The sequence below is a fragment of the Theropithecus gelada genome, chromosome 20 (genome assembly GCF_003255815.1).
Source record: "Theropithecus gelada isolate Dixy chromosome 20, Tgel_1.0, whole genome shotgun sequence".
Lineage (NCBI taxonomy): Eukaryota > Metazoa > Chordata > Mammalia > Primates > Cercopithecidae > Theropithecus > Theropithecus gelada.
This window is the reverse complement of record NC_037688.1, coordinates 32077034-32104229: the sequence shown is the minus strand read 5'-3', so window position 1 is coordinate 32104229 and position 27196 is coordinate 32077034. Positions and strand designations below refer to the sequence as shown.

At 40.3% G+C, this 27196-nt stretch overlaps 1 protein-coding gene across 2 annotated transcripts in view; it reads left to right on the top strand.

The window, feature by feature from the left end:
* The window catches only part of GLG1 (golgi glycoprotein 1), a 160666-nt gene that overhangs the window by 74209 nt on the left and 59261 nt on the right, over window positions 1-27196 (top strand). Inside the window, exon 3 of one of the 2 annotated variants that reach the window (XM_025371482.1) lies at window positions 7007-7039. The exons of the other annotated variant lie outside the window; for it this stretch is intronic. Coding sequence (XP_025227267.1) covers window positions 7007-7039 — 33 coding nt within the window. The remainder of the gene's footprint in view (window positions 1-7006; window positions 7040-27196) is intronic. 2 annotated transcript variants of the gene reach the window in all.

Sequence of the window (27196 nt, the reverse complement as noted above, 5' to 3'; positions counted from 1 at the left end):
TAATTTGAACTATGAGAAACCATTATTGGACCAACGTTGGGATTTTCACTAAAGCCTTGTTATCCTAGCATGTGTTAGGAGATGTCAAATGAATAAGCCTAGGAGTGATTGTCGTGGGGTCCCTCACTTTTCCTGCCGTTGGCACAGAATGTGCCTTTCCAACACCACCCACAGCCTAGTAGTGCTCCACCCTGCACAGCCTACCTCTCATCTGCCTCAGCCTGCACACAACAGCCTTAACCAAACTATAACCACCTTTGAGACTTAATTCAAATGTACCCTCCTCCATGAAACCTTCTCTGACTGACTTTATTGCCATACTCATAGGGTTAGCGGTGCTTCTTTCCTTCTTTAAAATATCAGATCCTCTTTCCCCCTGAAAACTTCACATTCAGCCTTGTATGGTGATTAGATATGCACTTGAGAGCCAGTTTCTGTATCTCATGCCTTTTTAAGGAAAAAAAAAAAAAAAAATCTCAATCTACCGTTGGACCTGTACAGTGACTCCTTTTTGAAAAGGTGGTTGAACATTAAAGACTTAAATAAAAGCAGCTACAACTCTTTAGTGAATCAGAGCATTGTTGGAAGGCATAAAGCCTGTGCTGATCACTGTCCTTTTGGAAAAAAAATAAACTATCCCTGGGTACAAATAACAAAAATAAATTCTGATAGAGCCAGAATAAGGCACTAAGAGGAAAGTAGTTCTAAACCTGAGGATTGAGATTCCATTTAGACTTGCTCAGGAAAGTTTCCCAGTGGTAAAAGATGGGCTTATTTTGTTAGATACCAGCTACATTATCTTCATTGTCTTTGGGACTTTGGACCAGGTTAATAAATGAATTGTTCATATGATGGGAAGTTACTGGGTTCTTAATGAATAAACTCCCAGAAGACTTGACTTACTACTGCAGCAGAGTGTCTCCAATGGAAAGGAGGCATTAGGTCATCGCTTGCTTTCAAATTTTTCTAAGGCCATAGAAGCACTGACACTGTTGGCATCTTTTATTTGTTTTCTCCTGGGGGATTCATAAACAAAGTCTGTTGTCACTTAATTTAGTAACAGGTGTCTTAGAAAAAAGACCCTATTCCTTTATGTGATCTGATGTAGTTCAACTTCAGTGGAAACTGTAGAATGTTCCATATTTTAGACAATATCCAACTCCCAAGCATTTCTGTTTCAGAAACTGGGACACCTTCCAAGATAGCTTTATGAATCCTTTAATTTCTCCTGCCAGACTCATTAACTCAGCCTATTCACCTTGGGGAAATCATAGTTCCAGACTTTCTGTAAAAACCCTCCTAAGTGAATGTGGTAGTTGATTTGAGAACATTCAGACTCAAGCTTTCCAGTAGTTTATTCTGAAACCTGTTTGTTGTGACTTTGACTAGCAGAGAATAATTAAGGTGAAAGAGTAGTAACCATCATAATATACATTATATAAATACAAATTATCTACCTTTAAAAAAAGTTGAAATTCAGTAAGTGCATTTTTAAATTCCACATCTCAGACTTTATAGACTCCTAAAGCTGGAAAGAACCGCAACCAATGTTTGACCAGTATTTCTTAATTTTTTTCTTGTCTTGTGGATCCTTTTGAGATTATGATAGCTGTTGTGGATATTCTTCTCAGAAGAATATACATACACACAAATGCTTGCATTCAATTTCAAGATATCTCAGACTCCCAAAGCCTGTTCATGGATTCCCGTTCTAGTTCAAAGCCTATCGTTAGGGGTTTAGAGAAGTTAAGTGATGTACCTAAAGTCACACAGCTTCTATAGCTAAATACTATAGAAAAGTGGCAGGGTTCTTTTTTGTTTTCTGGTTTTTGTGGGGTTTGTTTTGCTTTTTGACCGTTTCCTGCTGCACTCATCATGTTCTTTATTGAAGTCAAGCAGGTGTCTCCAAGTACTTGGTGCTTTTCCCTTGACTGCCTTTGTTTGCTATATCGTTTATACAGCATTACCCAAGTTCCTTCTCTGTTTTAGTCACTGATGCATTGGGATGGGGTATGTGCAAAGTTCTCTTCATTTTCTCATTCTTCCATTTATAATAGTTTATTTATTGATACTAATATATGCAACGTCAAGAATCACTTCTCTCATGTTTGGTCATTAAATTAGCAGCTGTTTATGATGCTTTTCATAACTTTTTTTCTTACAGTTTTCCATTGTAAGAGGACAGTTTTATTTCCAATGAGTAAACACTTGATGTAAGAGACCTTCCTTTTTGAAGCCCAGATTTCTATCTCCAGCATAAGGAGTAGCTGATAATGCGACATAGCTCAGCTTCTAATTTGAAGGAGCCAGCACTTTGCCCCGGGTTTGAAGAGTGCAGGTAGAGGCAGGAATCCTAATGATGGGTTGAAGTTTTTTTCCTCTATCTTGGTCATGTTCTCCTATCATTTGAAAAATTAGTAACCATCCCCCCCAGTAGATAGATACTTATAAAATATTAGTTACACCCATGTTACATGCATTATAAAAATACATTAAAACGTAAAGGATAAGCTTTTTTAAAAACAGAAGCTCTGTTATTTTCTTCCTGCCCCCCAAGGGATCCTTAACTTTTTCCTTGAGGAATCCACTCCTTTTTGGAGATCACTCTTCTAATTCTTTAGGCCTATATCAAGTCCCTCCTCTTGCTTGTTTGATTTCACTATTTTAACTGTACAACTGGATTGTAAACAACTTGAGATTAGAGACCAGATAGAGTCTTGTCTTTGTATCTTGCAACAATGCCTAGCACAGTTTTGAGTTCATCATCATTATTCAAAATATACTTGTTGGCTAATTCTTGGGATCGTCTCAGAGCATTATTTTACTATTACCAAAGGGGAAGAAAAAATCCTCAGTTTTATCTTATTTTAGTAATTCTGGGTGTTATTCCTCATGCTATTCATCTTCTAGGATTAGAGACAAGTGAGCCTATCTGCACTTACAGTTTTGTGGAAATAGATGTACTTTATCTGAAGAAGTGGTTTAATTGGGAAACAATGAGAATGGTGCAATATGAGAACCAAACCTGAATCAGCACGCGCATCTGTTTTCATTCCTTGAAATTTATGTTCATTATTGGTTCTTTATCAAATGACTGAGTGCCAAAGCGTAGTGTTTTCTTTTTATTTATTTATTTTTATTTACTTTCTCGAGTTCATTTATACTGACATATTGATGCACCCACCATTCCCAGGGTGGTATAAAGTACTCCTTTGTATTTCATATTTTGTAGTCTCTGTTCTGTTCCTCTAAACCACCACTGTGTTAGTGGATTCTAAAAACCCTTCTAAATTTCTGAAATTAATTGTTCACAATTACGCTTAACAATTCTTCCTAACGATTTGGTTCCATGAATCTCAAAGACCTAACACCATAACCTTGTTCTTAGGGTATTCCTAGTCTATCATCTTTTCTTTCTGGGTAGAGAAACTAAACCTAGGAAAAGGCTGGACATATTGGTTCATGCTTGTGGTCCCAGCACTTTGGGCGACTGAGGCAGGAAGATCACTTGAGACCAGAAGTTTGAGATCAGCCTAGGCAACATAGCAAGACCTGGTCTATACAATAAAATTTTTAAAAACTAACCAACCATCATGGCACGTGGCTTTAGTCTGAGCTACTGGGGAAGCTGAGGCAGGAGGATCAATTAAGCCCAAGAAGTGGAGGCTGTATTGAGCCATAATAGTGTCACTGCCCTTCAGCCTGGCAACAGAACAAGACTCCATCTCAAAACCAAATGAATGAATGAATACAAAAATAAAACCCATTTATAGTCAGTTGCAAATCAAGATAGCAAAAGAGATGAAAAGCAAGCACTGGTGCCCGAATTTACACTTTTGTGTCTCCATGGATTATGTCATTTCTTCATGAAAGGGTACAGTAGTGCTCTGTGCTTTCTAATATAATTCACTAGTTTTAGATCATAGCTGTTTCAGGTTCCAATTTAAAGGCTTTGATATTTTTATTTTATTTGTTTGATAGATATATTAGGCATTTTTTCTTCATAATAGACACCCTCAATATTTCATGGGCTTAACTTGGGGCTTGTTTTTCTTGCCCATGAGTTATTCGAGATGACTTTGCTTCAGGCTACAGGTTGAGGGTTAAGTTCAGGTTTGCTCCACGGGTCTCTCCTTTTCTTTGTACTACCATGTTCTCATGGGGAATGGCAGGGGTGCAGGAATACAGGCCAAACTACCCAGGCACATTTAAATTCTCTTCTCATATTGTCTGTCCTAAAACTCCATTGGCCCGAGCACATCAGTGACCTATATTATATTATGTTGCATTAACAGTATTACTAACCACACAGTACTGCATTTCTTAGGAAGGAATGACATCATCCATGGAGACTCAATTAACTGCAAATGTGGACTCCAGTGCTTGCTTTTCATCTCTTTTGCTATCTTGATTTGCTCAACGTCAGTGGAACCGGGTATATACTCAGTTTATAGCAGGAGGCGGTACAGACTTACAAAACAGAGGATCTGGATGTAAAATCCTATGCAAGTGAAAAATTGGGAGAAATAATCTAATCTCCCGCTGTAGGGAGGCAAATCATTAAAACAGTAATTAATTTGCTGATATAGTCCTGTGGACTGTAAACATGACAATAATTTTCTTTCTATGGGGAGCTTACATTTTATTTGACTACATTTTTTTTGAAAATTGTCTACTGCTCTAAATTTCTTTCAGGAATGCCCCTTTAATCCAAAATTGTTGTTTAGTAGAAATGAGTATAAGTAGAGAAGACTGTGATATTAATTGCTTTCCATACCTTGTTTGAGAAAGAACTAGAATTGCTAATTGATTGGGAAAACTTAAATGATAGATTTTAAAAGGATAGTATAGAAAACTGCCTAAGTAAAAGCATTCTGTTAATAAACTATTAGCGATATAAGTTAAACTTCAAATTGAGGTGGTGGGAACAGAGTTAAGCTAGGTTAACTCAGCGTGGAGGCTGATTTCTGAGACTCAGAAAGGCACCTTAAAAAGGCATTGAAGTATCTGCTGTTAGACAAGTAGGGAGAAAGCTGAAAATTAGTGTGTTATATAATACAACCTTATGATTACCTAGCAACCTAATTAAAGTCAATGTTAATATATGTTGTAAGTATAAAGATGAGTTTGTATGTTGCTAATACTTACTGAATTCTGCAGTGGAATTAATAGTTCCATAGGGAAACCATTTTTTTCTTGAAATAATGCTGGGTGTGGCCACTTGATTTGTTGTATTTTCTTTATTGCCTTATCTTTATCCTTGAACAGAAAACATCTGTTTATTTTTAAAGTAGCATGTTTTGCTACCTAAATTGATAATATTTAAGTTATAGACACACAGAATTCACTTTATATAAACAGATTATTTAAACAGGTTAGAATACTATGGAAACTCAAAATAAATTGTGCTTTTTTTTTTTTTTTTTGAGACGGAATCTTGCTCTGTTGCCCAGGCTGGAGTGCAATGATGCAATCTCAGATCACTGCAATCTCTGTTTCCTGGGTTCAAGCAATTCTTCCACTTCAGCCTCCCGAGTAGGTGGGACTACAGGCATGTGCCACCACGCCTGGCTAATTTTTGTATTTTTACTAGAGATGGGGTTTCACCACGTTGGCCAGGCTAGTCTTGAACTCCTGACCTCAAGTAATCTGCCTGCCTTGGCCTCCCAAAGTGCTGGGTTACAGGTGTGAGCCACTGCGCCCCACCAGGAAGTGGTGCCTTATTATGGTGCGTTTTATTGCAGTTGTGTCTCCTTTGAAGGCACGAACAAGGAAACTAAAGGAGATATGTATTGCAAAACTATGTAATATTATGTGAAACCTAGTCCACCCTTTTTTCTGTCATGGAATTGAAATTTCTTTCTCTTTTTTTTTTTTTTTTTTGGAGACGGAGTTGCTCTGTGGCCCAGGCTGGAGTGCAGTGGTGCGATCTTGGCTCACTGCAAGCTCTGCCTCCTGGGTTCACGCCATTCTCCTGCCCCAGCCTCCCAGAGTAGCTGGGATTACAGGTGCCCGCTACCACGCCCGGCTAATTCTTTTGTATTTTTAGTAGAGGTGGGGTTTCACTGTGTTAGCCAGGATGATCTTGATCTTCTGACCTTGTGATCCACCTGCCTTGGCCTCTCAAAGTGCTGGGATTATAGGCGTGAGCCACCACACCCTGCCTGAAAGTTCATTTTATCTCTGGTTTGTGTATCTGGCTTTACAAAGCAAATGTATTCATAGGAATATATTTCCAAATGTTTAAAAAAAAACTTTTTGTTATTAATTATAGACTCACAGAAAGTTTCAAAAACAGTACCTAGAGGTCTTATGTACCCATCACGTAGCTTCTCCCAATGGTGACATTAGACCAATTTAAAAATCATTGATGGGGGCTGGGAATGGTTACTCATGCCTTAATCCCAGCTGTTTGGGAAGCTGAGGTGGGTGGATCACTTGAGCCGAGAGTTTGACACCAGCCTAGGCAACCTGGTTTCTATAAATAATACCAAAAATGTCAGCTGGGCTTTTGCGCCTGTAGTCCCAGCTACTCAGGAGGCTGAGGCCAGAGGATCACCTGAGCCCAGGAGGTTGAGGCTGCAGTGAGCCATAATTGAGCCACTGCAAGGCAGCCTGCGTGACAGAGTGAGACCCTGTCTCAAAAAAAAAAAATTGAGGGACTTTCTCTGCACTCTATAATAAACCTGAATTACAACGTGTCCTGTAGGGATCCTTATGTCACTGTTGCTTTATTTATTGCTTTAGCACATTCTTCTTCACTCTCCCCATCTTCACACTGTACCATTGATTGGGAAGGGATTAAGTCTCATATACCTTTCTGGTACATTTCTCCCCAACAGCCTAAAAGATATGCAAGCTCCATTTTACTGCTTATGTTGAAGAAGCATATTTGGTTGAATATTCAGATTTCTTGTTTTGAGTTTATTTTGGTAGTGTTTGAAAACTTGAAAGGTTCTATATATATATAATGTTTTACATCATCTCTTTTTTTTTTTTCTTCTAGCCTGAAAATGAAATTTCTTCAGACTGCAATCATGTAAGTATGGATTTTCTGTGATGCACCATATGTGCTTTATAGATACGATGACATATTTCGGGATGCTCTTCCTGTTGTTCTGGAAAGTGCTATGTTTTCTTACAGTCTTAATCTTAAAAGGATGACACACTTTAAGGACCCTGGTAAAATCAACAAATAAGCCTTCATTGTAGAAGTCTGCAGGTTCTCCCAAATAATATTTATGTACTTAAGGTTAAATTTTTCTTCAGTTATAGCTACCATGTGAAAATAATTCTCTGCTTATCAAGTTTACAACTTTAGAATTTCCTATTTTAAAGTTCTCTCATTTACTTATCACACAGTCATCTTCTATTTGCCAAACACTATAGTAGCACATTAAAAGGAGACTGATGTGAAATCAAGTCTGTGCAAAAAGTATTGGGTGCTTTGGTAGAAGTCTACACAGAAGACATTGGAGACACAAAAATGAATTTTTTCCAGGTGAGTTGATGTCAGGAAAGGCTTAATAATGGAGATGAGGCTGGGCGTGGTGGTTCACACCTGTAATCCCACCTCTTTGGGAGGCTGAGGCAGATGGATCACTTGAGGCCAGGAGTTTGAGACCAGCCCAGCCAACATGGAGAAATCCCATCTCCACTAAAAAAAAAAAAAATTAGCTGGGTGTGGTGGTGCGTGCCTGTAATCCCAGCTACTCTGGAGGCTGAGGCAGGAGAATCGCTTGAACCCAAGAGGTGGAGGTTTTAGTGAGCCAATATCGTGCCACTGCACTCCAGCCTGGGCAACAGAGCAAGACTTTGTCTTAAATAAATAAATAAAGGAGGTGATACTTGGTTTGGGTCTTAGAAGAAGCGGACATCTGTATGTGGCAAAAGTCACTCTATCACATTATAGAAGGTAGGTTGGACCAGAGACTGTGTAAGCAGAGACAGATTGGCTATTTAGGTTAACTGCTTATTCTTATGAAAACCTAGGTAAGTCAAGTACAAAATAAAACTAGAGGAGTCCTAGAAGAATAGAGAGAAGGCTTTTCTAAATATGACACAACCCCAAAAGATGTTTTAAAAATATATATCTGCATCTATATCTGATTACATTAAAGCTTTCTCCCCAAAAAATGTTTTTGCAATGCAGATGAAAAGGACTATTTGTTAATAGAAAGTGCTATTAATAAACGTAACAGACATGAATAGACTGTTCACAGGAAAAGAAAAAGATGTCCAATAAACAATAAAAAGCTTATTCTCCCTGAGAATCAAAAACATAAAAATTCAACAAAAAATGAGTACACTGTTGTCATCCATTTGATTGGCAAATATCAAAAATTTGGTAAATGAGTACGCACCTATAGTCCCAACTACTCAGGAGGCTGAGGCTGGAGGACCCCTTGAGCCAGGAGTTGGAGGTCACAGTGACCTATGATTACAACACTACACTGCAGCCTGGGTGACCAAGTGAGACCCCCATGTCTTAACAAGAAAAAAAAAAAAGGATAAATACACAGTATTGATAAGGATGTGTGTATTTAAGCATTCTCTAGCCCATAGATCAACAAACTACAACACATAGTCCAAATGCAGTCTACTACCTGTTTTTATACATAAAGTTTTATTGAAACAGCCACACCATTTATTTGTGTTTTGTCAGTGGCAGCTTTTCACACTAGGATGGCAAAGTTGAGTAACTGCAACGGTGACTGTAGGTCCCTCAAAATCATTACTTTCTGGCCCACTGCAGAAGTTTGCTGAACCCTGTTCAAGCCTATATATGGGAATAAAAACAAGCTATAAAGCAGTCAACCTAAAATGCATATGTTTTGACCCAGCATTTCTACTTCTATGGATTTATGGATAGTTATACTTAAAATAATGGATAAGGATGTGTCTATAAAAGGATATTTGTTGTGGCATTATTTATAAAGCAAAAGATTAGGGGAAAACCTCAAAATCCATCAACAGACTGAATCTGACAAAAGAGAAACCCAGAAAAAAGTTGATGTGTGCCGTAGAACTCTCAAAGAGCCAGCCAGACACGCTGGTCCATGCCTGTAATCCCAGAACTTTGGAAGGCTCAGGTGGGTGGATCACCTGACGTCAGGAGTTGGAGACAAGCCTGGCCAACACAGTGAAACCCCTCTACTAAAAATTAAAAAATTAGCCAGGCGTGGTGGCGCACCCCTGTAATCCTGGCTACTCGGTAGAATGAAACAGGTGAATCGCTTGAACTGGGGAGATAGAAGTTGCAGTGAGATCACGCCACTGCACTCCAGCCTGAGTGACAGAGTGAGACTCCATCTCAAAAAAAAAAAAAAAAAAAGAACTCTCAAAGAGCCAAGGAATAGGAAGGATATGATATTGCTGAAAATGGGGGACAAATAGTATCCAGAAAACAGGAGATTTGGTTGAAGGTCTATGTAAGAAGCAGTCAGGACTATTTAGAGAACAATTATATAACCCAGAAATTCTATAATACAGCATTCATAATGTCCCGCATGCTACCAGAAATGGCTGCATATGAGAAGAAGCAGGAAGATACCGAGAGATAAAGTAGCCAGTAGAGAGAGATCCAGAGAAGAGATAATTCATATATTGGAATTATTAATAGCAGACAAGGACTTCAAATAACTAATAAAATAGAGGAAAATAAAATATTTTCCTATAAATAAAATAGAGGAAAATTAAAATGGATAAAAATATGAAGTATTTCAACAGAGAATTAGTCTTTTTTTTTTTTTTTGAGACGGAGTCTCGCTCTGTCGCCCAGGCTGGAGTGCAGTGGCCAGATCTCAGCTCACTGCAAGCTCCGCCTCCCGGGTTCACGCCATTCTCCTGCCTCAGCCTCCCGAGTAGCTGGGACTACAGGCGCCGCCACCTCGCCCGGCTAGTTTTTTGCATTTTTTAGTAGAGACGGGGTTTCACCGTATTAGCCAGGATGGTCTCGATCTTCTGACCTCGTGATCCGCCCGTCTCGGCCTCCCAAAGTGCTGGGATTACAGGCTTGAGCCACCGCGCCCGGCGAGAATTAGTCTTTATTGAGAAAATCAATTGGACATTTTCAGACTAGATATAATTTCAAAAATTAAGAACTTATGAGTAGTTTTAAAAGACAGCTTTAGTGGACATAAAAACAGATTCATGACCAGGTACGGTGGTTCACGCCTATAATCTCAGCACGTTGGCAGGCTGAGGCGGGTGGATCACTTGAGGTCAGGAGTTTGAGATAAGCCTATTCAACACGGTAAAAAAAAAAAAACGTATTTACTAAAATTACAAAATCAGCCGGGCATGGTGGCAGGTACCTGTAACCCCAGCAACTCAAGAGACTGAAGGCAGGAGAATCGCTTGAACCTGGGAGGCGGAGGTTGCAGTGAACCAATATCGCACCACTCTAGCCTGGGCAACAGAGCAAGACTCTATCTTAAAAAAAAAAAAAAGGCAGACAGAATGGGGAAGCAATGTTTGAAGAAATAATGGCCAAGGTGTTTTTTTCAAATCTAATGAGAGGCATTAACCCACAAATTCAGCAAACTTAGTGAACCTCAAGAGAAATCCATACTCACTTAACAATTTTTTTTTTTTTTGAGACAGATTATCGCTCTGTCACCAAGGCTGGAGTGCAATGGCGCCATCTCAGCTCACTGAAACTTCCGCCTCTGGGGTTCAAGTGATTCTTCTGCCTCAGCCTTCTGAGTAGCTGGGATTACAGGTGCGTGCCACCATGCCCAGCTAAGTTTTGTATTTTTAGTAGAGACAGGGTTTCACCATGTTGGTCAGGCTGGTCTAGAACTCCTGACCTCAGGTGATCCTCTCGCCTAGACTTCCCAGAGTGCTGGGATTATAGGCGTGAGCCACCACGCCCAGCCTAGACACATTATTAACAATCTGCCAAAACTAAAAGATAAAAAGAAAATTCAGCGAGCAGGCAGAGAAAAAGAGACATTCTCTTGAGGGAAGGAAAATGACAGCTGACTTCTCAACAAAGCAAGCAGTAGAAACTAGAGACAAATGAAACAAAAAATGTAAAATGCTGAGAGAAAATGCCAACATAGAATTCTATATCCAGCAAAAAATATCCCTTTAAAAAATGAAAATAGGCCAGGCACTGTGGCTCATACCTGTAATCCCAGCATTTTGGGAGGTAGAGGCAGGCAGATCACTTGAGGCTAGGAGTTGAAGACCAGCCTGGCCAACATGGTGAAATCCCGTCTCTATTAAAAATACAAAAACGGCCAGGTTAAGTGGCTCACACCTGTAATCCTACCTAGCACTTTGGGAGGCCAAGGTGGGCAGATCACTAGGTCAGGAGATCGAGACCATCCTGGCTAACACGGTGAAACCCTGTCTTTACTAAAAATACAAAAAATTAGCCAGGCATGGTGGTGGGTGTAGTCCCAGCTGCTCGGGAGGCTGAGGCAGGAGAATGGTGCGAACTCGGGAGGCGGAGCTTGCATTGAGCCGAGGCCCCACCACTGCACTCCAGCCTGGGTGACAGAGTGAGACTCCATCTCAAAAAAAAAAAAAAATTCTAAACATTAACCACTGCACCTGTAATCCCATCTTCTTGGGAGGCTGAGGCAAAAGAATCACTTGAACTGGAGAGGCAGAGGTTGCAGTGAGCTGAGATCCCGCCACTGCACTCACCCCTGGCCAACAGAGCAAGATTGTATCTCAAAAAAAAATAAAATAGGTGTTATCACACAAGCAAAAGCTGATAATATTCTTCTCCCACATTTGCACACTGTGAGAAATCCTAAATTCTTGAAGCTGAAAGGATGACAAATTGAAGCACAGAAATAGCACTAGAAGAGAAAAATAATTGATAAAGATGACTATTATTCTTTCATTCTTTAAGAGAACTAGCCGGACGCAGTGGCTCACGCTTGTAATCCCAGCACTCTGGGAGGCAGAGGCAGGTGGATAACGAGGTCAAGAGATCAAGACCATCATGGCTAATATGGTGAAACCCCGTCTCTACTAAACATAAAAAAACATTAGCCGGGTGTGGTGGCGGGTGCCTCTAGTCCCAGCTACTTGGGAGGCTGAGGCAGGAGAATGGTGTGAACCCAGGAGGCAGAGCTTGCAGTGAGCTGAGATTGCGTCACTGCACTCCAGCCTGGGCAACAGAGCAAGACTCTGTCTCATAAAAAATAAAAATAAAATAGGTGTTACCAGACAATCTAAAGCTGAGAATATTCTTCTCCCACATTTGCACGCTGTGAGAAACTCTAAATTCTCGAAGCTGAAAGGATCACAAATTGAAGCACAGAAATATGAGCACTACAAGAGAAAAATAATTGATAAATATGACTATTATTCTTTCATTCTTTAAGAGAACTGACTTGGCCAGGCACGGTGGCTCAAGCTTGTAATCCCAGCACTTTGGGGGGCTGAGATGGGAGGATCACCCGAGGTCAGGAGTTTGAGACCAGCCTGGCCAACATGGTGAAACCCCATCTCCACTAAAAATATAAAAATTAGCCGGATTGGTGGTGCGCACCTGTAATCCCAACTACCTGGGAGGCTGAGACATGAAAATCACTTGAACCCGGGACATGGAAGTTGCAGTAAGCCTAGATAGCGCCATTGCAATCCAGCCTGGGCAAAAAGAGCGAAACTCCGTCTCAAAGGAAAAAAAAAAAAAGAGAACTGACTTAAGCCAAAGCAATAACAATATACTTTCAGATTATAACATGTAGAATAAAATATATGACAACAGTAGCACAAAGGGTGGGTAGGAATAAAAATATAATTTTACTTTGGAATATTCTTATATTGTATATGAGGTAGCATAATATCAATTCAATTTGGACTGTGACCAAGTTAAGGATGTATAATCAGGATACAGATTTGTTTCACATAATGATTGTTCAGTTAATGGTATTTAGCCATCATGACCCTTACAAGTTGTTAGCACTTTACCCAAAACACAGAATATTCCCTGAGACATCATTGTTTTAGGCACATTTGCATGTAGCGACTTACTCAGCACTAGTCAGGCTATCACATGGAAGAAATTTGAATTCTATCTCATAGTTAGGAGTGCTAAAGGAGTGATAGCAGGGAGTGATCAGGTAGCATCTTCTGTTCCTCTTCAGTGTGTGTTGCACATACAGTATTTCTCCATGTCAAAAAGTGGTTTTTGGTGTTGGTTTTGTTTTGCTTTTTGAGACAAGGTCTAGGTCTGTCACACAGGCTAGAGTGTAGTTGTGTAATCATGGCTCACTCCAGCCTTAACCTTCCGGACTCAAGTGATCCTCCCACCTCAGCCTCCTGAGTAGCTGGGACTACAGATGCACACCACCATGCCCTGCTAATTTTTGTATTTTTTGTAGAGATGGGGTTTCACCATGTTGCCCAGGCTGACATCTAACTCCTGGGCTCAAGCAATCCAACCTTCTCGGCCTCCCAAAGTGTTAGGACTACAGGTGTAAGCTGCTGTACTCAGCCCAAAGTGTAATTTTTTAAATCTCAAAGATTCTTCTACAGGTAATGTCGTGAATCTTTCCACATCAGGAGTTTTTTGTAAGTGCCAAAGTTCTAAGGAAAAGAATTATCATAAAATATGTCTTCGCACTGATAATGAATGCCTGCTCATAGTCAGCCATCTGATTTTACATTACTTTCCAGAGAATGATTCCCTAATACCCTGCCTTTACCAACCATCACCAACTCTCAAGTCTTCTGTCTCTCCTTTGGAGAGTACAATGAACTTCCATTATGTTATGTTTTATGTACAAGTTATATTTTACTTGAAAATTGTTGTTTGTTACTTATATACTATTTTCATTTTTCAGTTGATACTTCTCTCTCTGAAAATTGTTTGGGTGTCTGACCAACCTGAATAACGTCTATTTATTTATTTTTGAGATGGAGTCTTGCTCTGTCTCTATTTTGTAGAGATATGGGGGTCTTGCTCTGTGGCCCAGGCTGTTCTCCATCTCCTGGTCTCAAGTGATCTGCCTGCCTTAGCCTCCCAAAGTGCTGGGATTACAGGCATGAGCCACTGCGCCTGACCAGATAACTTGAACTTCATCACAATTAAAAACTTTTGTGCATCAGATACTATCAAGAAAGTTGAATGGCAACCTATACAATGAGAGAAAATATTTATAAATCATATACCTGATAAAGGGTCTAGTATTGAGATCATACAAAAACTCTTCTTCCAACTCTAGAATAAAAAGCAAATTTTAAAATGGGCAATCGATTTGAATAGGCATTTCTCAGAAGAAAATATGCAGATAGCCAGTTGCACATGAAAAGATGCTCAACATCATTGTCATTAAGGAAATGCAGGCTGGGTGGAGTGGCTCGTACCTTTAATCCCAGTAGTTTGGAAAGTTAATACTGGAGGATAGTTTGAGGCCAGGAGTTCAAGACCAACCTGGGCAACATACAGAGACCCCCGTCTCTACAAAGAAGAATTTTAAAACTGTAACCGGGCATGGTGATATGATCATGCCACAGCCTTGGCAACAGAGTGAGACCGCATCTCTTTAAAAAACAAACCAAAAAAGGAAATGTGTATCCCAACCACAATGAGATACTACTTCACACTCATTAGGAAGGATGGGTGTAATCAAAAAGGTGGGCAATTAACAAATGTTAGTGTGGGTCTAGAGAACTTGCTGGTGGAATGTGAAATAGTGCAGCCACTGTGGAAGACAGATTAGCAGTTCTTTAGAAAATTAAACAGAGTTACTATATGACCCATGAGTTCCACTGTTAGATGTATACCCAAGAAAGTTAACACATTTTCACACAAAAATGTGTATATAAGTGTTCATAGCAGCATTATTAGTTAAAGCTCAAAAGTGGAAACAGCCCAAATGCCTATTAACTGGTTAATGGATAACTAAAATATGATATAGCCATACAGTGAAATATCACTTTGCAAAAAAAATGAAGTACTAATACATGCTGCAACATGGATGAACCTCAATAACTGGACTCAAAAGATTACAAAAAGGACACAAAGACAGAAAGAAGATGAGTGGTTTCCGGGAAATCAGAGAAGTGGGGAATGGGAAGTGACTGGTAATAGATACAGAGTTTCTTTTGGGGAAATATTCTGGAATTAGTGGTAATGATTATACAACCATAACCTCTGAGTTGTACTCTGGAAGGGTGAATTTTACAATGTAAATTCTATCTCAACAGAGTTGTATAACCAACCCCCGTGGAATCACTATATAGCTTCAAATATTAATTCAGATTGATACTGTGTTGTTTATATCCTTATGTACCTCCCTTCCTTTTGTATTCATTTGAAGCATAACCCAGACATCACATCATGTCATCTGTTAATATTTCAGTAAATACTCTAAAGGATAAGGACTTTTTTTTAAAAAAAAAGACCATAGTACCATTGTCATATCTTAAAATATCATAATTCTTTAACATCATCAAATATCCAATTAGCATTCAAATTTCCAATTTCAGCATCCACACGAGAAGGGAGGTTATTTAATCTGATAAAACGTGGCTATAAAAAGGCCTACAGCAAGCATCATACTTCATGGTGAAATATTAACAGCTTTCTACACAAGATTGGCAACAAGCCATAGTTACTTATTATCACAGAGGTCCTAGCCAGTGCAGTAAGGGGCAAGAAAAAAGAAAACAGGTAATAATTTAAAAGGAAAAAATTAAGCTGTCATTTTTATTGTTTGTTTATTCTTTTTTTTGTTTTGAGATGGAGTCTTGCTCTGTCACCCAGGCTGGAGTACAGTGGCTCTATCTCGGCTCACTGCAACCTCCACCTCCTGGGTTAAAGCAATTCTCCTGCCTCAGCCTCCTGAGTAGCTGGGATTACAGGCGCATACCACACCCGACTAGTTTTTGTATTTTTAGTAGAGATGGGGTTTCACCATGTTTGGCCAGGCTGGTCTGGAACTCCTGACCTCAGGTGATGCGCCCGCCTCAGCCTCCCAAAGTGCTGGGATTACAGGTGTGAGCCACCGTGCCTGGCCTATTATTTTTTAAAATGCACTATCAGCAGAATCATAAACTGTCATTATTTACAGATGACATGATTATGTAAGTAGAAAATCAAAAAGAATTTATAAATGGACTAACAAATAATTAATAGATGAACTTAGTAAAGTCTCATGATAGAAGGTCGGTATATAAAATTTAATTGTACTTTTATATATTATTAACAAGCCAATTTTTAAAATGTATTAAAAATATTATTCTAAAGTAATATATAAAGCATCAAATACTTAAGAATAAATCTTTTTTTTTTTTTTTTTTTTTTTTTTTTTTTTTTTTTTTGAGACGGAGTCTGGCTCTGTCGCCCAGGCTGGAGTGCAGTGGCCGGATCTCGGCTCACTGCAAGCTCCGCCTCCCGGTTTACGCCATTCTCCTGCCTCAGCCTCCGGAGTAGCTGGGACTACAGGCGCCCGCCACCTCGCCTGGCTAGTTTTTTGTATTTTTTAGTAGAGACGGGGTTTCACCGTGTTAGCCAGGGTGGTCTCGATCTCCTGACCTCGTGATCCGCCCGTCTCGGCCTCCCAAAGTGCTGGGATTACAAGCTTGAGCCACCGCGCCCGGCCAAGAATAAATCTAACAAAAATATGTAAGACCGCTCTGCAGATAACTGTAAAATATTATTAAGAGAAATTTGAAGGCCTAGGTCAGTAAACGAGCAATTGTGCTCATGAGTTGGGAGACCTGGTGTTATAAAAATGTGAATGCTCATTACATTGACTGTATAGATTCTGTGCAATCCCGTATTTATTGTTATCAAAACGGCCAAGTTATTTTAAAATTTATGTGGAAACACAGAGTACCCGTAACAGCCAAAGCAATCTTGAAGAACCAAACAGAGAGACTTTACTACCTGATGGAAGAGTTAATGTAAAGCAATGGTAATTAAGGCAGTGTGGTAGAAGCAGACTCATACATAAATGGATATTTGAATAAAGAATTTTTTTTTTTTTTTTTTTTTTGAGACAGAGTCTTGCTCTGTCACCCAGGCTGGAGTGCAGTGGCCAGATCTCAGCTCACTGCAAGCTCCGCCTCCCGGGTTCACGCCATTCTCCTGCCTCAGCCTCCCGAGTAGCTGGGACTACAGGCGCCCGCCACCTCGCCCAGCTAGTTTTTTGTATTTTTTTAGTAGAGACGGGGTTTCACCATGTTAGCCAGGATGGTCTCGATCTCCTGACCTCGTGATCCACCCGTCTCGGCCTCCCAAAGTGCTGGGATTACAGGCTTGAGCCACCGCGCCCGGCCAATAAAGAATCTTAACCCTTACCATATGCCATTAGTGGAAAATCCATTCTGAATGCCCTGCAGGTCCAAATGTGAAAAGTAAAACAGTAAAATTTCTAAATAGTAAAATATATTTATGACTTGGAGATTGGCAAAGATTTCTTAAATGGTTGTATGCCTCTTTTAAAGTATCTCATGTACTCCATAAATATATACACCTACTATGTACCCAAAAATTTAAAAAAAAAAAAAAAGATTTCTTAAATGGGAAACAAAAAGCACTAAGTATAAAGCAAAAAAGACTGATAATTGGGTTACTTAAAATTTTGTTTTATTAAAGACAGTGTTGCTGGGCGCAGTGGCTCTGACCTGTAATCCCAACACTTTGGGAGGCCAGAGTGAGAGGAGTGCTTGAGCCCAGAGTTTGAGACCAGCCTGAGCAACATGGCAAAACTCTGTCCCTACAAAAAGTATGAAAAATTAGCTGGGCATGGTGATGCAGGCCTGTGGTCTCAGCTACCTTGGAGATTCAGGCAAGAAGATAGCTTGAGCCCAGGAGGTTCAGGCTACAGTGAGCCATGTGCGTGCCACTGCACTCCAGGCTGGGTGACAGAGCGAGGTCCTGTCTCAAATAAATAAATAAACAAGCATACAATATTAACAGTATGAATAGGCAAGCCATAGAGAAGGAAAAAAATTGATAATACATATATCTGACATTGTATCCAGAATATATAAAGAAATCACAGCCGGGCGCAGTGGCTCACGCCGTAATCCCAGCACTTTGGGAGGCCGAGGTGGGCGGATCACAAGGTCAGGAGATCAAGACCATCCTGGTTAACACGGTGAAACCCTGTCTCTACTAAAAATATAAAAATTAGCCAGGCGTGGTAGCAGGCGCCTGTAGTCCCAGCTACTTGGGAGGCTGAGACAGGAGAATGGCGTGAACCCGGGAGGCAGAGCTTGCAGTGAGCTGAGATCGCGAGAGGGTTATTACAAAGGATATTGGTTCCCATGGGGCCTAAGGCTTCTGAGCCAAGGCACCTCCTTTCCATGCCCCTGTGACTAGACAATAGTCACAACTGCCATGGGGAGAAAATGCCTCCAGATGGCTCCATGAACTGCTGCCAGGACTCACAATGAGAAGGAACAGTTGATGCTGCCCTCCTGGCAATTTGTTGTTATTGTCTTTTTTTCAGCCCAGACCTTTCCATAGAACCTCAGACTTTAGCTGCTGATTCCACATTTCTACTTTGTCTAATAGTCATTTCCAGAACGAAACTCTTGATTTTCTGCCCCTAAACCTTCTCTTCTGGTAATCTTCCCCCATCTCCGCTAGTGGCTCCTCTAATTCTTCTGGTTGCTCAAATCAGAAGCCTTGATTCTTCTCCTCTTAAACTTCACATTCAATCCATTAGTAACCTTCTGGCTGCTCCTTGAATATATCCTGAATTTGGCCATTTTCACTGGTATTGCCCTGATCCAAGTCATCATCACTTCTCTCTGGGACTTCTGTGTTGGCCTCCTAAGCAGTCTCCCTCCTGCTTAGTCTGTACTCCATGTTACAGCTGGAATGATCCCTCTAACATGTCAATTCATATTACTGCTCTGTCCAAAAAGCCCTAAAACTTTTTTTCTCACCGATTAAACTCTCAAATCCTTGTGCCCCACAAAGCATGCAAATACCAGCTCTCTGACCTCTTCTACCACTGTTGCCCCTTGCCAACTCTACTGAAGCCACAGTGGCCTCCTTGCTATTCTTCAGATACTCAGAAAATGTTCCTGACTCGGGACTTTTGCATTTGCTATTCTTTCTGCATGGAACATTCACCTTCTGTGGCTATTCATTTTCTTGTCTTGCTCTCTCTTTTTTTTAATTTTTATTTATTTTTTTATTTTTTTGAGACGGAGTCTCGCTCTGTCGCCCAGGCTGGAGTGCAGTGGCCGGATCTCAGCTCACTGCAAGCTCCGCCTCCCGGGTTTACGCCATTCTCCTGCCTCAGCCTCCGGAGTACCTGGGACTACGCGCGTCCGCCACCTCGCCCAGCTAGTTTTTTGTATTTTTTAGCAGAGACGGGGTTTCACCGTGTTAGTCAGGATGGTCTTGATCTCCTGCCCTCGTGATCCGCCCGTCTTGGCCTCCCAAAGTGCTGGGATTACAGGCTTGAGCCATCGCGCCCGGCCGTCTTGCTCTCTTATGGAAAATAGCACCCCGTTCCCCTACTTTCAATTCACCTTGCCCTAGCTTATCACTTGACACATTTACTTGATTATTTGCACCTTATCTTTATCTCCTTCGTAGAATGTAAACTCCTTGAAGGCTTCTGCCCTTTTTGCTCACTGCTGCCTGTCAGTGAAATTTCACAATCCTGGGAATAAACAAAATAACCTTCAAGCTTTCAGAGGGAAGAAAAATCCAGGTCAAAATCAGAGTAGTGGCAATTTGAGTAATATACTTCTCATCAGCTTTTCTAGAAGCTAGACAGTGGACCAGTGCTTGCCGAAAAATGATATCCAGTCAAAGTAATATAAAGATATTTCTGGCATGCAGCTCTTCCAAACATTTACGACTCATGCATGTTCGTTGTTGTTGTTGTTTGAGGCGGAGCTTCGCTCTTGTTGCCCAGGCTAGAGTGCAATGGTGCGATCTAGATCCTTGAGGAATCGTCACACTCTTTTCCACAATGGTTGAACTAATTTACACTCCCACCAACAGTGTAAAAGCGTTGCTATTTTTCCACAACCTCTCCATTATCTGTTGTTTCCTGACTTTTTAATGATTGCCATTCTGACTGGCATGAGATGGTATCTCATTGTGGTTTTGGTTTGCATTTCTCTAATGACCAGTGATGATGAGCATTTTTTCATATGTCTGTTGGCTACATAAATATCTTCTTTTGACAAGTGTCTGTTCATATCCTTTGCCCATTTTTTGATGGGGTGGTTTGCTTTTTTCTTGTAAATTTAAGTTCTTTGTAGATTCTAGATATTTGCCCTTTGTCAGATGGATAGATTGCAAAAATTTTCTCCCATTCTGTAGGTTGCCTGTTCACTCTGATGATAGTTTCTTTTGCTGTGCAGAAGCTCTTTAGTTTTATTAGATCCCATTTGTTAATTTTGGCTTTTGTTGCCATTGCTTTTGGTGTTTTAGACATGAAGTCTTTGCCCATGCCTATGTCCTGAATGGTATTGCCCAGGTTTTCTTCTAGGATTTTTATGGTCCTAGGTCTTATGTTTAATTAAGCCTTTGATCCATCTTGAGTTGATTTTTGTATAAGGTGTAAGGAAGGGGTCCAGTTTCCATTTTCTGCATATGGCTAGCCAGTTTTCCCAACACCATTTATTACATAGGGAATCTTTTCCCCATTGCTTGTGTGTGTCAGGTTTGTCAAAGATCAGAAGGTGGTAGATGTGTGGTGTTATTTTTGAGGAGTCCATTCTGTTCCATTGGCCTGTATATCTGTTTTGGTACCAGTACCATGCTGTTTTGGTTACTTTAGCCTCGTAGTATAGTGTGAAGTCAGGTAGCTTGATACCTCCAGCTTTGTGCTTCTTGCCCAGGATTGTCTTGGGTATGCAGGCTCTTTTTTGGTTCCATATGAAGTTTAAAGTTGTTTTTTCCAATTCTGTGAAGAAAGTCAGTGGTAGCTTGATGGGGATGGCATTGAATCTATAAATTACTTTGAGCAGTAAGGCCATTTTCACGATATTGATTCTTCCTATCCATGAGCATGGAGTGTTTTTCCATTTGTTTGTGTCCTCTTTTGTTTTGTTGAGCAGTGGTTTGTAGTTCTCCTTGAAGAGGTCCTTCATATCCCTTGTAAATTGTGTTCCTAGGTATTTTATTCTCTTGGTAGCAATTGTCAATGGGAGTTCACTCATGATTTGGCTCTCTGTTATTGCTGTATAGGAATGCTTGTGATTTTTGCACGTTGATTTCGTATCCTGAGACTTTCCTGAAGTTGCTTATCAGCTTAAGGAGATTTTGGGCTGAGACTATGGGGTTTTCTAAATATACAGTCATGTCATCTGCAAACAGGGACAATTTGACTTCCTTTCTTCCTATTTGAATACCCTTTATTGCTTTCTCTTGCCTGATTGCCCTGGCCTCAACTTCCAATACTATGTTGAATAGGAGTGGTGAGAGAGGGCATCCTTGTCTTGTGCCAGTTTTCAAAGGGAATGCTTCCAGTTTTTGCCCATTCAGTATGATATTGTCTGTGGGTTTGTCATAAATAGCTCTTATTATGTTGAGATACGTTCCATCAATACCTAGTTTATTGAGCGTTTTTAGCATGAAAGGCTGTTGAATTTTGTCAAAGGCCTTTTCTGCATCTGTTGAGATAATCATGTGGTTTTTGTCGTTGGTTCTGTTTAGGCGATGGATTACGTTTATTGATTTGCATATGTTGAACCAGCCTTGCGTCCGAGGGATGAAGCCGACTTGATCATGGTGGATAAACTTTTTGATGTGCTGCTGGATTCAGTTTGCCAGTATTTTATTGAGGATTTTCGCATCGATGTTCATCAGGGATATTAGTCTAAAATTCTCTTTTGTTGTTGTGTCTCTGCCACGCTTTGGTATCAGGATGATGATGGCCTCATAAAATGAGTTAGGGAGGATTCTGTCTTTTTTTATTGATCGGAATAGTTTCAGAAGGACTAGTACCAGCTTCTCTTTGTATCTCTGGTAGAATTTGACTGTGAATCTGTCTGGTCCTGGACTTTTTTTGGTTGTTATGCTGTTAATTATTGCCTCAATTTCAGAACCTGTTATTGGTCTATTCAGAGATTCAACTTCTTCCTGGTTTAGTCTTGGGAGGGTGTATGTATCCATTTCTTCTAGATTTTCTAGTTTATTTGCATAGAGGTGTTTATAGTATTCTCTGATGGTAGTTTTTATTTCTGTGGGATCGGTGGTGATATCCCCTTTATTATTTTTTATTGCGTCTACTGGATTCTTCTCTATTAGTCTTGCTAGGGGTCTATTTTGTTAATCTTTTCAAAAAAACAGCTCCTGGATTCATTGATTTTTTTTTTTTTTTTTTTTGAAGGGTTTTTTGTGTCTATCTCCTTCAGTTCTGCTCTGATCTTAGTTATTTCTTGTTTTTTGCTAGCTTTTGAATTAGTTTGCTCTTGCTTCTCTAGTTCTTTTAATTGTGACGTTAGGGTGTTGATTTTAGATCTCACCTGCTTTCTCTCGTGGGCATTTAGCGCTATAAATTTCCCTCTACACACTGCTTTAAATGTGTCCCAGAGATTCTGGTACATTGTGTCTTTGTTCTTACTGGTTTCAAAGAACATCTTTATTTCTGCTTTCATTTCATTATTTACCCAGTAGTCATTCAGGAGCAGGTTGTTCAGTTTCCATGTAGTTGTGCGGTTTTGAGTGAGATTTTTAATCCTGAGTTCTAATTTGATTGCACTGTGGTCTGAGAGATAGTTTGTTGTGATTTCTGTTCTTTTACATTTGCTGAGGAGTGTTTTACTTCCAATTATGTGGTCAATTTTAGAATAAGTACAGTGTGGCACTGAGAAGAATGTATATTCTGTTGATTTGGAGTGGAGAGTTCTGTAGATGTCTATTAGGTCCGCTTGGTCCAGAGTCGAGTTCAAGTCCTGGATATCCTTGTTAATTTTCTGTCTCGTTGATCTGTCTAATATTGACAGCGGGGTGTTAAAGTCTCCCATTATTATTGTGTGGGAGTCTAAGCCTCTTTGTAGGTCTCTAAGGGCTTTATGAATCTGGGGGTGCTCCTCTGTTGGGTACATATATATTTAGGATAGTTAGTTCTTCTTGTTGAATTGATCCCTTTACCATTATATAATGGCCTTCTTTGTCTCTTTTGATCTTTGTTGGTTTAAAGTCTGTTTTATCAGAGACCGCGAGTGCAACCCCTCCTCTTTTTTTGCTTTCCATTTGCTTGGTAGATCTTCCTCCATCCCTTTTTTTTGAGCCTATGTGTGTCTTTGCATGTGAGATGGGTCTCCTGAATACAGCACACCGATGGGTCTTGACTCTATCCAATATCCAGTTTGCCAGTTTGTGTACTTTAACTGGGGCATTTAACTGGTTTATATTTAAGGCTAATATTGTTATGTGTGAATTTGATCCAGTCATTATGATGTTAGCTGGTTATTTTGCCCTTAATTGATGCAATTTCTTCATAGCGTCGATGTCTTTACAATTTGGCATGTTTTTGCAGTGGCTGGTGCTGGTTGTTCTTTTCCATGTTTAGTGCTTCCTTCAGGAGTTTTTGTAAGGCAGGCCTGATGATGACAAAATTTCTCAGCATTTTGCTTGTCTGTAAAGGATTTTATTTCTCCTTCACTTGCGAAGCTTAGTTTGGCTGGATATGAAATTCTGGGTTGAAAATTCTTTTCTTTAAGAATGTTGAATGTTGGCCCCCACTCTCTTCTGGCTTGTAGGGTTTCTGCAGAGAGATCCACTGTTAGTCTGACGGGCTTCCCTTTGTGGGTAACCCCACCTTTCTCTCTGACTGCCCTTAACATTTTTGCCTTCATTTCAACCTTGGTGAATCTGACAATTATATGTCTTGGGGTTGCTCTTCTTGAGGAGTATCTTTGTGGTGTTCTCTGTATTTCCTGGATTTGAATATTGCCTGCCTTGTTAGGTTGGGGAAGTTCTCCGGGATAATATCCTGCAGATTGTTTTCCAACTTGGTTCCATTCTCCCTGTCACTTTCACGTACACCAATCAAACGTAGATTTGGTCTTTTCACATAGTCCCGTATTTGTTGGAGGCTTTATTTGTTTCTTTTCTCTCTTTTTTCTCTAATCTTGTCTTCTCGCTTTATTTCATTAATTTGATCTTCAATAACTGATATCCTTTCTTCTGCTTGATCGAGTCGGCTATTGAAGCTTGTGTATGCTTCGCCAAGTTCTCATACTGTGGTTTTCAGCTCCATCAGGTCATTTAAGCTCTTCTGTACACTGGTTATTCTAATTAGCTATCTGTCTAACCTTTTTTCAAGGTTTTTAGCTTCCTTTTGATGGGTTAGAACATGCTCCTTTAGCTCGGAGAAGTTTGTTATTACCAACCTTCTGAAGCCTACTTCTGTCAACTTGTCAAATTCATTCTCCGTCCAGTTTTGTTCCCTTGCAGGTGAGGAGTTGTGCTCCTTGGCAGGAGAAGAGGCATTCTGGTTTTTGGAATTTTCAGCCTTTCTGCTCTGTTTTCAGTCCATCTTTGTGGTTTAATCTACCTTTGGTCTTTGATGTTGGTGACCTACGCATGGGGTTTTGGTGCAGATATCCTTTTTGTTGATGTTGATGTTGATGCTATTCCTTTCTGTTTGCTAGTTTTCCTTCTAACAGACAGGCCCCTTAGCTGTGGGTCTGTTGGGATTTTCTGGAAGTCCACTCCAGACCCTGTTTGCCTGGGTATCACCAGCAAAAGGCTACAGAACTGCAAATATTGCTGCCTGATTCTTCCTCTGGAAGCTTCGTCCCAGAGGGGCACCTGCCTGTATGAGGTGTCTGTCGGCCCCTACTGGGAGGTGTCTGCCAGTAGACTGACTACATTTTGAAAGAGCTTGACTGAAGGAAACATTTCCCTTCACCCCCTAGCCCGCACCCTAATCCTGTAATTACTTTATTCTAAATATCTCAAGTATATCCCATCTTTTTTCATTCAAATAAGTTCTTCCCTCTTGGTCTACTAACCTCCTTAAATCCTGCCCTTCTCCAGCGTAATCAGATGTGATCTTTTGAATTGTTTGGTTAAAATTATCCATTAACCTTCCATTTCCTTTAAGATAAGATTCAAAACTTTTAATATGAACTGCGATACTCAATGTGATCTGACCCCTGCGCCCCATCTCATCTTTCATACCTTCAACTCCAGCTATTCCGAACTCTGTTTCCATATGTTATCATTTACTCGTTGTGTCCTTTCTACCTTTGTACATTTAGAAGCCCAATCTCCGTCAGCTCATCTGACCAAATTGCTTCTTATCCCTGAGGATCAAGCCCAGGATAACTGAACTGCTACCAAGACTCCCTGTCCCTCCTCTTACCACTCACTGAAATGTGTTCTTCCTTTGTATTCTGTAAAATCTCCTGCATGCTTATTAATCACATTTATCACACTATATTTTTATTGTTTATTTTCTTCCCAACCTGACTCTTCCTTCTTTTGTCCTACTGTGGTTGAGCTTCTTGAAGTGCTGAGACAGTGGCCTTTTTTTTTTTCCTTCCTTCACCTAGCTCATCCCCATTACCTAGAAGAATGTCCAGATTATAGTAGCTACTCATTACATGTTTGGGATGGGTGAACAGATAGATATTCATGGATGAATATCTTAAGATTTGAGGCCACGCGCGGTGGCTCACGCCTGTAATCCCAGCACTTTGGGAGGCTGAGGCCAGCAGATCACAAGGTCAGGAAATCGAGACCATCCTGGCCAACATGGTGAAATCCTGTCTCTACTAAAAATACAAAACTGTAGCCGGGCGTGGTGGCGCACGCCTGTAATCCCAGCTAGTAGGGAAACTGAGACAGGAGAATCGCTTGAACCCAGGAGGCGGAGGTTGCAGTGAGCCGAGATCACACCACTGTACTCCAGCCTGGGCAAAAATAATGTTTTCTTTTTTGACATGGATTCTCATTCTGTCACCCAGGCGGAGGCTTCAGTGAGTCGAGATCGCACCACTGCTCTCCAGCCTGGGTGACAGAACAAGATTATGTCTGGGGAAAAAAAAAAAGACATAAAAGACCAAAAAGTAGATTAATGGTTGCCAGAAAATGAGGGTAGAGAGGATAAGGTATGACAGAATGGGTATGGGTTTCTGTTTGAGGTGATAATGTTTTATAATTAGGCAATGATGGTTGTCTATCCTTGTGAATATAGTAAAAAACCACAAAATTGTACACTTTAGAGAGGTAAATTTTATGGTATATGAATTTTATCTCAATTTGAAATGAACAAAAAAAGATGAGATACGGTAAAATGTTTAGCATTTGACAATACTGTCATGGTTATTAGGGAAGAGACTTGTTCATAAGGAAATTTATGCCTGTCAGAACAAGTAAGTTTTCAAACTAAAAGGTAAAGACATTCAAAAAATTTAAATTGGTTATCTAAACGTCTGTTGGCAGAAAATCTATTTCTAGCTCAATTGTAGGACATCTGACTTTGCATTAGATAAAGTAAGGAAATACTCTGCTTGTAGTTTTAATTTTTCTGGATTTTGTTACTGTTTGTCCTAAGTTTTTGAGATACCAGAAAGCTTTTCTTTCCTTTTTTTTTTTTTTTTTTTTTTTTTTTTTTTAAGGTTCAAGTTATTCTCCTGCCTCAACCTCCGGAGTAGCTGGGATTACAGGCGTGCACCACCATGCCTGGCTAATTTTTGTATTTTTAATAGAGACTGGGTTTCGCCATGTTAGCTAGGCCAGTCTTGAACACCTGACCTCAGGTGATCCACCCACCTTGGTCTCCCAAAGTGCTGCCATTACAGGCGTGATCCACCACGCCCGGCCTAAAAACTCAGTTATTGATGGTAGCTGAGAGATAGAGCTTTTACTCATGTTTTTGTTTTTGAGGAGGGAGGAGAAGAAATCCTACCCATCCTTTGTATTTTCTTCAGATCTTCCTCAGCACTCATACAGAATTAACTGCATGCTTCCATGTCATTCCTAATGTACTTTTTATGTGCCTCTGTCCTCCTTCTAAAAAGCAGATCTGATCGTGTCACCCCCTACTTTATCTTCTGCGACTTCCTGTTATTCTTGGGTTGGAGTTCAGCCATGGCTTACAAAGGCTTTCTGATCTGGCCTGGCTTGCGGCTACTGGGTCAGTCCTCCGTTGGACTTCCGGTTCCCTCCGCCCCTTGCAGGGATGCGGTATTATCTGCCAAAAAAAAGTCTTCTCCCTACCCTTGAATCTGGCTGACTGCTGCTAGCCTTTCAGGTTTCATCTTAGTATTTTCTATGGTAAATCTT